The 13,111-nt window shown below is 43.8% G+C and overlaps 1 protein-coding gene across 1 annotated transcript in view; it reads right to left on the bottom strand.

Annotated features, from left to right (window-relative positions):
• ryr1b (ryanodine receptor 1b (skeletal)) overlaps positions 1 to 13,111 on the bottom strand; it is a 67,166-nt gene that overhangs the window by 17,660 nt on the left and 36,395 nt on the right. Inside the window, exons 57-81 of the mRNA XM_079224808.1 lie at positions 12,441 to 12,518; positions 12,265 to 12,340; positions 12,057 to 12,180; positions 11,452 to 11,567; positions 11,287 to 11,354; positions 11,059 to 11,180; positions 10,754 to 10,803; positions 8,716 to 8,776; positions 8,505 to 8,631; positions 8,317 to 8,425; positions 8,125 to 8,206; positions 7,755 to 7,885; positions 7,323 to 7,643; positions 6,960 to 7,200; positions 6,183 to 6,270; positions 5,993 to 6,085; positions 5,589 to 5,603; positions 3,839 to 4,009; positions 3,699 to 3,758; positions 2,815 to 2,949; positions 2,543 to 2,655; positions 2,350 to 2,446; positions 2,124 to 2,230; positions 1,978 to 2,029; positions 1,714 to 1,794 (exon numbers count right to left, since the gene is read on the bottom strand). Of these exons, the coding sequence (XP_079080934.1) occupies positions 1,714 to 1,794; positions 1,978 to 2,029; positions 2,124 to 2,230; positions 2,350 to 2,446; positions 2,543 to 2,655; positions 2,815 to 2,949; positions 3,699 to 3,758; positions 3,839 to 4,009; positions 5,589 to 5,603; positions 5,993 to 6,085; positions 6,183 to 6,270; positions 6,960 to 7,200; positions 7,323 to 7,643; positions 7,755 to 7,885; positions 8,125 to 8,206; positions 8,317 to 8,425; positions 8,505 to 8,631; positions 8,716 to 8,776; positions 10,754 to 10,803; positions 11,059 to 11,180; positions 11,287 to 11,354; positions 11,452 to 11,567; positions 12,057 to 12,180; positions 12,265 to 12,340; positions 12,441 to 12,518 (2,718 nt within the window). The remainder of the gene's footprint in view (positions 1 to 1,713; positions 1,795 to 1,977; positions 2,030 to 2,123; positions 2,231 to 2,349; positions 2,447 to 2,542; positions 2,656 to 2,814; positions 2,950 to 3,698; positions 3,759 to 3,838; positions 4,010 to 5,588; positions 5,604 to 5,992; positions 6,086 to 6,182; positions 6,271 to 6,959; positions 7,201 to 7,322; positions 7,644 to 7,754; positions 7,886 to 8,124; positions 8,207 to 8,316; positions 8,426 to 8,504; positions 8,632 to 8,715; positions 8,777 to 10,753; positions 10,804 to 11,058; positions 11,181 to 11,286; positions 11,355 to 11,451; positions 11,568 to 12,056; positions 12,181 to 12,264; positions 12,341 to 12,440; positions 12,519 to 13,111) is intronic.

Here is a 13,111-nt window from a genome sequence, read left to right as displayed (position 1 = left end):
GGCTGAGGGTGCGAGTGTGTCTGCATGTGAGTCAGTGTATTGATTGCGTGAGTGGGTGCTTGGCTTTGGGACAGTGTATGCACGGCTGACTGTGCAGGCTTTTACTGTAGTCCTTGGTGAGCTCAGAGAGGGAGACTTGTCGTCCAATTCAAAATGAAGACAAAACTAAATCGATTACTCTGTCGGTTAGATTTCAGGTTATCGTGCAAGTGCATATGGGGGATCGCAGCCCGATTAGCAGGTGAGTACAGGAGGGTGTGAGTCAGGAAAAGGGTGGCGAAAGCCTGGGGTAGACTGAGCACAGACACACAAGAGAGCTGGTTCTACCGTGAGAAAAACATGCTGCGTGGCTTCATAACTTATACGTTTCTAAAAATAGCTGCTTGTCTTGGGTGACAGCATGACATATCAGAGCACACATCAGCTACCATGAAGGAAAAGAGATGATGTTCAGTTGATGAAATTTGCCCTGAATAAGCATCAACACCAGCTCATTGAAGAGGTGCTTTTAGAACATCAAGGCTGCAATTTCACCCCAAATCAGACGCTGTGGCACTAAGTGCAGGGCTGTCCCTGAAATGGACCATTTGAGTGACCCCCGTTTGATTGACCCAATAGATTTGAATTGATCGCCGGTGGCTGCATGATGTCTGGCTGCGTTTCTCCAAAAAGTGGATTCTGTTTCCACTTTTTCACCGCAGGTTTCTTCGACACGCCACGAGATCCGCACCGCCGCGACCTAAACACGCGACCCGCATAGAAATGGATGGGAGGACTGGCATTCTTTTGCCACAATGCCTGATTTGTTGTGGATGCAGCTTGAGGGATTTGCAGTGCAAATGGATGTTATGCTGCCCTCCAGGAAAAGCATTCGATCTCTATATCTACAACATCAGTTTCCAAACCTGGCTTTTTGAGGCAAAACAAATCGTTGAGATTCTGATTCAAAGTACCAGTCATAGTAAGGGGGTTGATTTACGAAATATTTTGTTTTTTTCAGTGCTTCTGAGCACATTTGTCCATATTAAATGTGCAGTTAATATGGTTTTGTGGAGGCACAGTCATAGTTGCACTGCTAAATGGAAAGCCGGTTTGACGCTCACTAGATCTGTTAACAACAGACATGAAGGTGTATTTTCTTTTGGAAAACAACATTTTAGAGATTTTTTTATATATATATATATATATATATATATATATATATATATATATATATATATTTAGGAAGGCATTTCAAATTCAAACATTTTTGGATTGTTAATATACTGTATGTTTGGATAAGGTTAAAGTTAAACCATACTGGGATGTGGTAATTTGCTGTAAACTTAGTCAATTAACCCCTAAACAAATTCAGAAGCACATCAGAATTGGAAATTGTGATTCTGAAATTCTGACACCTAAGAAAGACTCAGTGGTTTGGTTTGACCTCCGTTTCATTTTGTTGTCTTTAGCTGCACCGACTCTCTGCACCAAAGTCATGCAATTTAGAAAATAAAATAAATTAAGTCCACAACATTGAACCGACTGGTGGGCAGAGCCCAGCAAAGGCATGCACAGGTCAGTCCACCATAGCAGGAAATAGACAAGTGGTGTGAGTGGACGAGAGAAAAGACATATATTTGTGGTGGGGGGGTGTGCCGAGTGTGTTGTCGTGGTGTGGGAGTCTCTTCTCCGCTGACTCCCCTGTCTCCCTTCCCCTGGTCCCCCCCATACCATCTCTGTCTGTCGCACCTCAAAGGCTGGCTCCTCCCCCTCCTGATCTCCCCCTTCGTCCTCCTCACCAATGTGGCAGCTCTGGAGGGAGATGACAGCAGATTTAGCAATCACACATTTACGTAGGATTTACATTTTCCTCCCTTGCAATTGTCATTGTCATGTCTCGTGAGAGGTTGAATATTGATGTGAATGGACGGGTAAAGGCAAGCAAAGCTATGAACATCCAGACAATTTGAAGATGCTGCTCACTGACTGTCTTACCTTTGCCATAATATCAGCATAAGACATATAGAGATGGTCAACGTCAAGTTTCCTGTAATGAGAAAACACACGACAGGACTCAACAAGTCTCACTGAGGCAGCGGGTCATTAAAAGGCGAGTCGCCGAAGAAGCAAAATGCCCTCACATCTTCTCTGTGAGAGCTGTGCGGCTGAAATGAAGAATCAGCTGATGAAGGGGGTCAGGCTTTGTCTCGGTCTCCTCTTCCTCTTCCTCCTCTTCCACCATGGCTTTCTAATTATCGGAGATAATGTACGTTTGGCGTTAATGACGTATTGCCCATCGTATGTATACTAAGTTTTATTTTTATTTTTATCATTCACGTCTCAGGGTTAAAAGGGACGATGACTTACTGACAAGTCGTCGATCATCCTGTCCTCAAACAAGTAACCTTCAGTCTCCAACCAGTTGCGTTTGTAGGCGTCCAAGAACATGTTGGTTGCCCTGTGCCTGTGAGAGGAGAGCAGAGGTTTGTAATGGCTCATGTCAAGCCTTCCGATTATGTTATTGAGCGTTTCTTTTATTGAGTATGAGGGGAGTCATTACGCGGGGACGTTGTACAGGGGCGTCATCCTGAAACAGGCCACCACGGCCCTGCGACGCTGTTTGGACAGCAGCTTGTGCCACACCATTTTCTTTGACTTGAAAGGATGCTCAGTCTAGAGCGGGGGGAGAAAGGCGTTGACTGAACAAATCCTCACTTTGTTGCAAAAGCTTGTCAAGACAATTTAGGCTGGGACCGGCCACCAAACAATGCCTTTGATGTGTATACAGTCGTGTTTTCTTGCAGAGCACTTGAGCTTGTGTCCTTTACTCACCACTTCAATGTGGTAAAGGACCGCAGACACCTCTTGAACCCTTTTCACCACCTTCTCAGGCTCCTCAGCATCCTCAGCCTTTCCGGATAACTCCTTATAAAGGGACATCTGCCAGCGCATAGCAGGGTCCTCCACCTGAAACCAAAGGGCAAATATGTAGAATACCTGTTAAGATATTTAGGGGTTCAAGCCGGCGAAAAATCCTGTTGTTCCTGAGCTGATTTATCAATATCATTACTACATCATAGTGATCAGGCCTGGAGATTCTCTCTCTGCCTTTCGTACGTTCATGCTGCTGTTGAACACACCCCCTCCACCTCCTCATCAGTCAGAATCATCAGCGTGTCTGGACTCCACGGGGGGATTTATCTCGCTGCCAAAGACTTAATTATCACTCTATTATCACACAGCATCTGTGGAAAACCATTATCTTTTTCTTAATTTCAGTGTCTATCCCGATTGCATTACAAACCTTGCAGGATAGGTTTCATTACAATGTTGTGTGTAAAAAAAAGCACCAGTTCCAAACATGTGCATGGCAAAACTTTTACCATAGATCAATGACACTTTGTCTAAACAGCCAGGAATTTAAGGAATATTTTTAATCTAGCATTTGAAACTTGTCCCCAAAATGTTTACTTTGACCAGTAGGGGGAGGTGGCATTGCTAAAGGTCAGCCCAGCAAAGATTTTGTCGGAAATGAATGATCGTCATAAATCTTCTTAGTTATCTTAGTGCAGGTGTCGGAAAGTGTCAATGTCTAAACTCCTCGCAGGTGTCTGTATTGGCCTGAACCCCGGAATTGTTATTTTTACAAGGGAATTTTTATTATATCTATTGTCATCCGCAATATGTATTAAAAAAAAGTGAAAAGGTCTACTTACCTTGCCTTGCAGGTGCAGATTGTTGTGCAAGAACTCCCTCACTTCTTCATCTGTGTCTCTCTAGAAGGGAAGAGACCAGGATTCAGGCGACATTCTGAATGTATTTGTTCAAAAGGTTGGCTTCAAACCCTTCAAAGTACCAGTGAGTATCTGATCTTGGCGAGGTTGATGAGCTCCTGGTCGGCAGGAGAGCACATGTTGAGGCCGATAGGAAGCATCTTCTTTAACGCTGCAACGATAAGGGAGGTCTGCACGGAGTAGCGATCCCCCCGCCGCTTCTTCTTGGTACGCTCCAGCTCTGAGCCTCCAGACTAAAGACAGAAAGAAAAGTTCAGCCCAATCTATCCCTTTTCCATTTACAAGCCCAAGCACGTCAAACATTTCCTTTTCAGAAAATATTATTGTGACATTGGAGGCTTTTCGAGAATATTAGACCAAAAAAAAGCAAATGAAGTAGAACTACTTCATACAACACAAAGCATAACACAAAATTGACAAAAGGAGAAGCCAAGAACCAACTGTCAAGTAACTTTTTACGCACAACATGCGGATAAAGTGAATCAACAAGTGAAGTGAATTATTCATCTGCTGAAATCGGACAACAAATTTTCTGATAAACATCAACTTGTGGTGGCATTTCAGGTGCTTCACTGCTGCGTCAGCTGCAGTCGTTACACACAATGCAGCCTCACTGTTAGTAGTGCAGTGGCCAGACAGGGCACAACCTGTCCACTGTCAGCTCCGTCGCCCTGGAGCTCTTCTCACACGCTCCTGTCCTGAGGCTACCAGTGCTCATTACCGACTGTTGTCTGGCCTCACAGCAACCCCTGTGCCCTCAGCGCAGTGCACGTGGGTCCAAACTGCTCTCTTGGGCAGAGAGGCCTTGAGATGGACAGGCAACAGAAGCTGACCACAGTAATGCCCATCTGATAGCCCCGGAGAGGAGGTTTTCATATTCATCTTACAGCAACCACAGAAAAAAATAAAATGAAAACACCAAACATTAGATACTCAACGATTTAACAATTCAATGGGGGTCAATGAATTAGATATGGAGGGACGAGTCCAGTTAGTAAATGAGCTAGCTTCAGGTTCCCCTCCCCGACATACGCTGCTGATGGCTTAAGCGAATCTAATGGTGACAGCGAGGGATGGTAGGTCATTATTTGTTGTTGGTGTAAACAGGTAGTGTAGACGAAGATGATGATAATACTTAAAAGAGAAGAGTCCCCCCGCGCGGGAATCTTTACCACCAAAAGCTGAAAGAAATCCAAGCGTCAATAACAAGATCGCAACATCACAGATGGCACAGTAGCGCGGGCTCCACAACTGTATCCAACAGGGACGATCTGAAGGCAAACTGTTTATTAATCTAAAGACAGATAGGGGTGATGGCGCTCAGCTGCAGGAGTGCCAGCTCCAAAAAAAAAGACATACGCAGCTGCTCAACCGAGCGCCATGAAACCTCTCAGGCCACTACAATCTACGGCAAAGAGTTTTCATCAAGCCGCTCCAGACCCCTACTCACACATATACACAAACATAAAAACACGCGCCCGTGGCACTAACACACACCCAGTCACGCTCAGTATCACTCAAACATGTCTCACTCACAGAAACCATTCACGACAGAAGCAGTTTCAACTAAATCTACATTTATACAGTATTATCTCACCCGTTGATATGCATTAGTGGAACACTGCTAGTACTATATATTGTTGTGAGTTCTTCCCTGGTCGTGTTTATAACCCTGTTTGCTTGTATGTGTGTGAATATTGGGGTCTGTGTTTTAAGAAGTGGGAAAGTCCATGGGAGCGCTTGATGAAATGCCTCCCAAAACTCAGTGTGCCATGCGATCAGCACAGCGCTCGTGCACAAACACAGTCTAACCTCTCCATCTCCGGCCTAGAGGCCCAGCGTCCAACCCCGACACAGGATATAAGGAGAAAACACAGTTAGCAAAACTCCTGCTACTACCTGAACACCATGTACTGCCACTTACATGGTCCTGGAAAAGGAGGTTATTAGTTATGTAATGGCCGTACGTACAATTTCTACAAAAATTATTATCGATTACCTGACGTTCTTATCCATTAAAGGAAAGGAAGGAAATAACAGCTGAGAATGGATTAAGAGGGGTTTAATTTAAAGTCTTAGCGGTTTGGAATGGGTGGTGTTAGTGGAATATGAATTATTAGAGTTTAGTTTCCTCATGTGTTACAGCTGAAGATATGGAGTAAGTGAATAAAACGGCTACATTCGTCTTGGCCACTTGTCTGCTTGTCCGCTCTCACCTTGCTCATCTTGCTCTTACTGTCAGCAGTCAGGAAGGACATGTTGTTGATCTCATTCATCACCACAAAGTTCTGCTCCTCCCGCTTAAAGTTCTGGAATGAATAACAAAAAGAAAAGTGGTAGATGGCAAAGGACAGACACAAGTCACAAAATATAAGGAAAAAAAGAGAACAGAAAACAGAGACTCACGTGAGATTTGGACCAGAAAATAAAGACCTCTCCCACCATCCTGAAAAGCTCCTCTGCATCTTGGTCTGGACAGGTCAACCACCTTGCCCTGCAGACAAGACCGACCGCAATGGATTAACTCAAGCACTCAAATCAAAGTCCTAGTCAAGAGCTGGGACTTGGACTGGATTTATTTTTACTAGACAATATTTTACTCTCTATTCTGGAAACCGCTTATAGTGATCAAAAAGCTTAATCCTTTATTTAAAAATGATGTTTGCCCTTAGTAATCAAGTAATTCGCTTACAGTGTTCATTTTGAGTCTTTTATATACATGACAACATGTGCAAAAACTGATTTCTATACCGCAGTTTCCACGGTATCTTTAAACTTGCTTTAGGGGACCACAAGCCCCACCAACTGCAAATACTGCAAGTTTTCCCTTTTTGTATATTGTACAAAAAGATGCTCATGCCAAGGTTACTCAATATCCCCTCTTTTTGTGTTATTGGTTAATCTGATCATAATTCATGAAACTCTACATAGCTGTATAATCTGATCACAGAAATGATTTTTGTAAATATACACAGAATAAGTTTATTTAAATGAATCCAGAGTTACTCCTCTGCTTTGGTAGATCAATATTTTATTCCAGGTTTTCTTTTTGTCTATTTAAAACTGTAATTTCATGATGTCTGCAGCTTTGCCACTTGAAGATTTAAACTGCCCATGCTGGTGAAACAGTACAACAATGATGCGTTTCACAGATATATATAGAGTCCTTGTGAGTTCAGGTACCTGTTATTGTCCACGTAGCGGATAAGCAAGGGGTAGAGAGCATACAGGTCCCGACACAGCACAGCGAACTCATCCTTGATGGTCCCGTTTTCGCTGTCCAGCTCTGTCTTGCCCTCCATGCGCAGCTGATCCTCCTCCGCCACCACCTTACCTGAGCGCTTCTTCAGTTTTTCCATGGTGGGGATGAAGTGGGATTTAAGCATCTCTGGTTTGGCCCTACTGACAATGGGCTGGGCGAACACTGGACAAGGGGCGCACAGGAAACAGCAGTAAGGATCAGCAGAGTCTTCTCCAAACAGGAGATGTACCAAATGTGAAAGAGAAGATGTCTCGCATCACATTGTGAATCTTCCGCCTACTGACCTGCCAACCTCTTCATCCAGGAGGCCTCATCTATGCCCAGGTTGTTAACCACAATCTTCATGATGCTCCCCAGCAGCTGATTTAGCTGCTCGGAGGTGATGGAGGTGCACAGCTGGCCCTCCAGCTCGGGGAAGTTCTCCAGGCCCCTCTCCCACCAGCGGGGGAGGTAGTTACACAACATGGGCAAGGTGATCTCAATCACGTGGGGCATTTCTGTGTAGCGAGCCCCGGACTCAGCCAGGTCGTGGATCTCCTTCATCAGGACCTCCAGCTCTGGGATGTCCGTGCACAGCTCCTCCACTTGGTTGGGAAGACCCAGAACTGAAGAGGGAGAGAGCAGACAGGCAAAGTAAAAGTTAGGGAAACAATTTATTATCAACCAATTCTAGGGCAATGATGTGCTTGGGAGGAAAACAAGAGAACAAAACTCACTGGTTCTCTCTCTAGGAGTCTTGGTGGAAAATACAGAAAACATGTTGAACTCATTCAGCGATGGCTCAAGGAAGGCCACCGGCATAGCAGCTGCTAAGCGTGCCAGACACTCGCCAAGAGCTGGTCGCTGTCTGCAGAAGTGAAATATACCACAAAATCTCTATGAAATGTCAATGTTTGAGAGCAAACGTTTCTTCCCTGTTTAATGTTCTAAACACACTTTATCCTGTGAATGAATTGTAAAAGGATTGAAGGTGTTGTATTTTGTATATATTTAAATTATATTATTCGACAATGAAATCCCACATAAAATCAAATTTTATGTGGGATTGTTAAAAGAACTTTCATAGATATAGAGGTCTCTACTCACTTCTCTACATGTGGAGTCTTCACTGTGCCCAGAGAGTAGATACTGCACATCAAACGGTAGCAGGATATTTGCAAATCGTCCACTGAGGATGGAGAGAAGATAGAATTGCATTACCTATGAGTCGGCCCTTTGTGTCGCCGGTGGAGGGATGACCCAGGATGGACCCTCAATGGAGAGGAGCGTTTCACTCACACATGACGTCGTCACCAAATTGGTGCTGGGCGATATGGTCGAACAGTGAGGTGAGGACTGGCAGCAGGGCATTGGTGGTGTAGTTGATGTTCTGGGAAACACCCTTAACCTACAAGAACACATACAGATATCAGCTCAAAGGGAGGATGAACATGTACAAACCTAAGCAGTTTGCTGTCGTCTCTCACCTGGTTCCGGCTGGACACTTTGCCCAGTTTCAGATTCTCGACCATCTTCTCAATGTCATCGGCAGCACTCTCAAAGAACTGGCGCAGGACGGCCTTCACAATCTCAGGGCCCGATTTCATTACAGTCCTTGAAAGGGAGGACGCAAATATCATCTCAGATGGTTGGTTTCCTCTCTGCCTGGGATTGTATTGTGAATAGATTGTGAGTTACCTGGCATCCAGCGATCGTGAGAGGATGTGCAGACAGTTTACCACTGCGCCTGCATCCGTTCCTGAAAACAACAGAGCAAAAACGCGTCGTCTCAATTTATTGAGCTCAATTTATTTTAAAGGACAGATTTAGTAGTAAAGCACTCCACAAAAAACAGAAAACACAAACAGTTACAGTAGAGCGTGTTAAAAAAACATTGACCAAACTCAAAATTACATTAAAACGATTCCTTTTTACTCATCTCAAATACTGTACATTACATAGAGACAACTTAAACACGTAACTATGAAACAGTTTGCCTGCAATTTTTCACTTGAATATCATCTAATGTGTCTAGTGACCGCTGGTTACAGAAGAGTGAGTGACTATTAGAGACGCATGATGGTGGAGATGGAGAGTGAGGTTAAAACACATACCGCCTCACATAAGCCAAGCTGAGAACGCCTCACAGAGCCGCAGTGCAATGCTGTCCTTCATGACACCACTTCAGACATTCATGCTCAAATCGCTCTGTTAGGAGCGACACTGGTGTTTTATTTGTTTTAAAACCTAAACTCAAACCGAGAAAAGTCATGACCAAGACCAGAGTGTATCGAGACTAAGACTTTGAAGGGTTGAGAGGGTCCAGACCAAGGCCAGACCAGTCCCGCACTGCGTGATACACTTCAGATAACATGTTGAACATGCAAACCTGGCATTCCTCAAATTTATCTAAAAGATCCACATTTCCATAAAAGCACAGAAAACGCAGGAAGATTCCTCTTTATTCACCTTTTGTAAAGCCACATGTACTGCTTATGTGTGCATGTATGAGTGTACCATAATGAATATCATAATTGCATTGGCATTGCAGAGGTGAATTATATGTGGGAATTTGCCTTTGTTTTCTATGAGCAGTCACAGTAAGGATGTTCAGTAATACATCAGACGATGCACAGGCAGCTTTGTCATGTCCCTGCAGTTGTGGTCTTATAAACTGAGTAACAATGCATCCATTCTGAGCAGAGACTTTCAAAAAGTGGTCTTCAGACCTATCGAGTAACACAACATTGAAAAGTGCATCTGTGTAAACACCTGGGCCCAGATGTGTGAACGATACGTGCGCCAAAAAGCATGCAAACGGCATTTGGAATGTATAAAAGAAGAAAGTGTGGTGAGAATGTCTGAATCGCTGCTGGTGAAATGATGAGCTGGACATGAAATATAAGATGATCTCACATTTTGTAGGTTATTTTCAAGTTTCACTGATGTTTTAACCTGTTTGCAATCTACACAGCATTCTGTAAAATGTCCATCTGAGGCCTCCGAGCCATCATCTCCCCGAGTAAATGATCGTTGAGCTTAATCCTGAACCATGAAGCTCTTTGTAAAATGTATTTCAAGATGAGCTCAATTAATTAGTCATTGATCAACTCTGAGGTGTTTGACAATGAAGACTGAGGTATCACCACGATGATTGTTTTCAGGTACATGGGATGCATTTATGGTATTTGCGCGAGAAATAGTCACAGCCTGTGTGAAAATCGCAGGTAATTGTGGAACCTTGACCAGCGCTACTTGACTGTTCAGCCATTTATGGCTACCCGTATGAGGGGCAATTAAGGCTGTGCACGTGAGTTCTGTTCCACAATGAATTTTAAAAACACAATCAGGCTCATGCTCATCACAGAAATCTGAGAATAGAATGCATCTTCATATTTCTGCCTTTGTGTGTCCACAGAGTTGTGATAGTTTCATGAATCTGGTTACAGAAGAAAATCAAAATCAAAATCAAAGCCAAGCAGAAGGTGAGCTTAAGACAGAGCAGCACCAGACGAGTAGGTCCAGTAAGCAGTAAGGAAGGGATGAGAGAGTGGAGAGGACAGCATCTGTGACACAATGCACAGAATGACATCATGACATATATAAATGAGAAGGTAGGAAGGAAGAGGAAGTGAAAAAGATCTGGCGAAATAAAAATTAATACGAAAGGGAAAACTGATTCAACAAAGGGACAGAGATGGTGACAGGCCGGAACGCCACCATGCAGGTTCCTTACCAAAAAGAGCAACTCTGTGCCTCACCAAAGCAGCCAATTTACAGAAGATACTGAGGGCGGAGGAGAAAAAGAGGAGGGGAGGGAGAACGGTAAAGGGAAACAGGGCAGGAAAGATGTTTGAAGTGACACAAAAAAGCCAAAGGGAGGTCAAGAAGTTTAACTGGATATTGCACAATAGGAGAGGGATGAAGAGACAGGGGAAGAGGAGCGACACAGTCACAGTACCGTACTAGAGGAACGGTAGATATTGAAGAGAACATACCAGTCTTTTGATGAAGGCTTTCTAAAGCTGTTACTGCACATACCTTGCAATCATCTCCTTCTCCTTGTTGGAGGAATGCCCTCCACTACCCAAAACTTTAGCGGGAGTGGAGAGGAAGTACAGGCAGTGGTTCTTGAAGTATTGATTGACCAGCGGCAAGAGGATCTATAAAAAATAACCAGATGAAATATGAACTCTAGACAATAACAACTACCTAAGAAACACCTCATCATGCCATTAAACAGCTTCAATGCAGCACCAAACAGCTGACCTTGGCAAAGAATTTGATCTCTTGTTCATGTGGCGACTTCTCCACTCTTCCACTGCTGACCACAGCCTCTGTAAAAACAGAATTAAAATTGAGTCAGCCCTAAAAAGGTGCTTGTTGATTAAACAATACGCAATTAAAAGTTGGAAGTCTCGCAAACCAAAGTACCGAGATGAGCAATGAACTCCTGGGCGATGTCCATCCATTTAAGAAGCTTCTGGAGGAAGCCGTAGGCGAAACGCTTCTCAATGGAGGAAATGTCCTGCTCCATGTCCTTCAGTCCCCTGAAGATGGAGAGAGGAGAGAAGAGAGAGGAGTAATGACAAACAGAGAGGCAGGGGAACATGGACTGAACCGGGTCGTTCCTGTTATGCAGCAATGTTTCTGTCCGCATAAATTACTTCCTTACATTTTCTTTAAAACATGTATGAATAAAATGTCATATAGCTCTTTGTTTGTTTGTTTGTTTTTACCATTTTCTTAATGTACTTCGCGTCTCATTGTTTCATTTTTCAATTTCATTTGTTGTTAGTTCGTCAAAATTATGAAGAAAGTATCTGATTTTAGACCTTTTCTGTTTCTGTGTAGAAGGCTAGCTCCCAATCACTAGATCACTCACAGACCTCAGGCTAATTTAGCTCAACATGTGTCACCCTGTTAGGTCTACAGACCAATATAAACCAGTCATAGTTTATGATTTGAGTGCCACAGCTTGTATGTTCTATCCATCTGTGCTCTAATCTTAAATGAACTGGCGAGAACATGCTGCTTACCTCGTCACACCATATCCATTGAGCTGGAGGAACTTGAGCAGGTCCTGGGCCTTCTCTCTGTCCCTGGCCTTCTCCTTGGCCGTCAGGGTGTCATACGGCACGAGCAGAGGATGGGTGCCGGCACCTAACGGAGTTAAATTTTGGACTCAACAGACTGCAAACTAGCAACCATCACTAAAAACAAACTCTTGAAGAAAATGACTCTCACCTTTGGCCTGAAGCTCCAGCTTCTTCTTCCTGCCCCAGGTGTTGTGGTAGTTCTCAGCCAGCTGCTCGGCCATAGACTGCACGGTGAGGGTGACACGGTTATATAGTCAGGCTCCTGACAGGTCAATCAAAATATGAGGCCTACAGTTATCAGTGCTGTGACGGAAAGAGACGTACCTGCAGCTCTCTGGACAGGGACATTCCTCCGATATCTATTGGCTGAGGGTTGTAGCCGTGACTGGGATCATAAGTGGCCTGAAGACAGAAAACACATCATTCAGAGATGTGGTTCTTCAGGTGAGGCTTAGGGACCTAGAGGACTACAGGAGATTCCCACAGAAGGAGAACTGCTTTGATTTCACCATCGTTTTACCCATTTAACTATGCACAAGAGCAGAATGTTGAAGAATACTGATTTCAATTGGTCACAAGTGTGTACTGGGAACAGATAGGTCTGACTATTTTCACCCCTTTTTGTAGACCTGGAGGGACAGCTGGGTTTGACATAATCACATTATTCAAGTCCATTTTAATTATATATATTCCGATGTCACAAATCACACATTTTCTTCAGGGGCTTTACAGTCAGTACAACATTAGACAGCTTCTGTCCTAAGATCCGTACAGCAGATAAGGAAAAACTCCCCCGCCAAAAAAAAATTAAACAGGAAAAGAAACATTTTTAGGAAACCTGAGGACGCGCAATTGAAGAGTGCACAATTACAGCACAGGCAACTCATATGACAAATGACAGAGAAGTAAGAACATGTATGACAAAAAGATAATACAGGAGGATGTTAAGCAGCTTCCTGGTGTCACCAAACAGACCTCCTCACCGCCATGCAAAC

This window comes from Taurulus bubalis (assembly GCF_910589615.1).
Source record: "Taurulus bubalis genome assembly, chromosome: 10".
NCBI classification, from domain to species: Eukaryota; Metazoa; Chordata; class Actinopteri; order Perciformes; family Cottidae; genus Taurulus; species Taurulus bubalis.
Note: the sequence above shows the minus strand (reverse complement) of the source record. Positions and strands in the feature narration are given on the sequence as shown.